This window comes from Leiobunum rupestre, chromosome 7 (genome assembly GCF_980474605.1).
Source record: "Leiobunum rupestre chromosome 7, qqLeiRupe1.1.hap1, whole genome shotgun sequence".
Taxonomy (NCBI): domain Eukaryota; kingdom Metazoa; phylum Arthropoda; class Arachnida; order Opiliones; family Sclerosomatidae; genus Leiobunum; species Leiobunum rupestre.
Genome location: NC_143390.1, coordinates 4,449,700 through 4,450,996, shown reverse-complemented (window position 1 = coordinate 4,450,996; position 1,297 = coordinate 4,449,700). Strand labels below are relative to the sequence as shown.

Below are 1,297 nucleotides of genomic sequence, written 5' to 3'. Positions count from 1 at the left end.
TTATCGCGATCTATCAAAAAGAAAATCCTCTCTGAAGCTAAACATTAAATGGGAATTTTTATTCAAGGTCATCCACTAAGCGATATCAACATTAGAATTTTACCTCGTTCGTTTAAATCTGTTTTCATTTTCAATTCGGAAGGCTGTGAGGTTCATGCGCTTTGGAAATTTGTACTCCCTTTTCGCTTCTCGAAAGTGATATCGAAATCGCTCATTTTATCAACTTTGCATGAACTCGAATTAAGCCACGATATGAATGTTCAAAGTAACGACTCTTTAAATTTTACGAATGACAAAGTATATCCGTACTATAGATACGTATTTCAATTCGAATCAAAGCACGATTTTGAATTGGTTCGTCAATGGATGGTGAACTACTGGCACGTGTCTTTGTACATAATCGCGTTCTATTTAACTTGCGTGGTTTTCTTGCAACGATGGATGAAGAACCGAACTGCGTATAATCTACGCGCCGTCATTGTCGCGTGGAACGTAGCGCTGGCCGCTATGAGCATCGTGGGAACGCTTCGAGCTTTGCCAGAACTGCTCTACGCCGTCCAACACTTCGGTTTGGAATTTTCCGTGTGTTCTAATAAATTGAACTCCGTGAACGGCTTCTGGTTGACTGTCTTCGCCTTTTCCAAAGGGTTCGAACTGATTGAAACGTCGTTCGTAGTACTAAGGAAACGGTTCAACGCGTTACAACTGATACATCACGTTCTCACTCTTTTCGTAACGTGGTACTATTTTCAGCAAAAGCCCGCCCTGTTTCGCTGGACGTACACCATGAACTACATAGTGCATGCCATCATGTACTCGTATTTTGCCATCAAAACCGTCTGGCCGAAATTTCCGCAGTCTTTGTCCATGTTGGTCACTCTGATTCAGCTTTTGCAATTCGTCATTGGACTCTCTACAGCCGCTTTTTGCGCGTACATAATCTATGTCGGAACCCCTTGTAATACTTCAAAAGAAGTCATCGCGATCACCATTTTCGTGAATGGATATTTCTTATATTTGTTTGGAAAGTTTTTAAAAAATAGGTACTTCAATTTCAGTAAAATTAAGAAGAAAAATGTCTAAACTTTATTGTGACTTTATTTCAAAAGGTTTATTTAGTGTTCTCGTAAAATATTGCTTATTTTGTATTTATGATTTTCCTCCACGTCCTAGCTAAAGGCGCATTAGATTCCGATTCGAGTAGTGCTAATTTTTTAAATTTTATAATATTTTTCTCTTAGCTTCACACTTACAAAGCTTTAGACTCGCTATTTAAATATTTGCAATCAAATTTGGA

At 38.4% G+C, this 1,297-nt stretch overlaps 1 protein-coding gene across 1 annotated transcript; it reads left to right on the top strand.

Moving 5' to 3' along the window:
• The first annotated feature begins 252 nt into the window (after nt 1-252).
• Nucleotides 253-1,083, top strand: LOC149933941 (very long chain fatty acid elongase 6-like). The gene has a single exon (XM_090153374.1). The coding sequence runs from the start codon at nt 253-255 to the stop codon at nt 1,081-1,083; it is 831 nt and encodes a 276-aa protein (XP_090009500.1).
• The last annotated feature ends 214 nt before the right edge of the window (nt 1,084-1,297 follow it).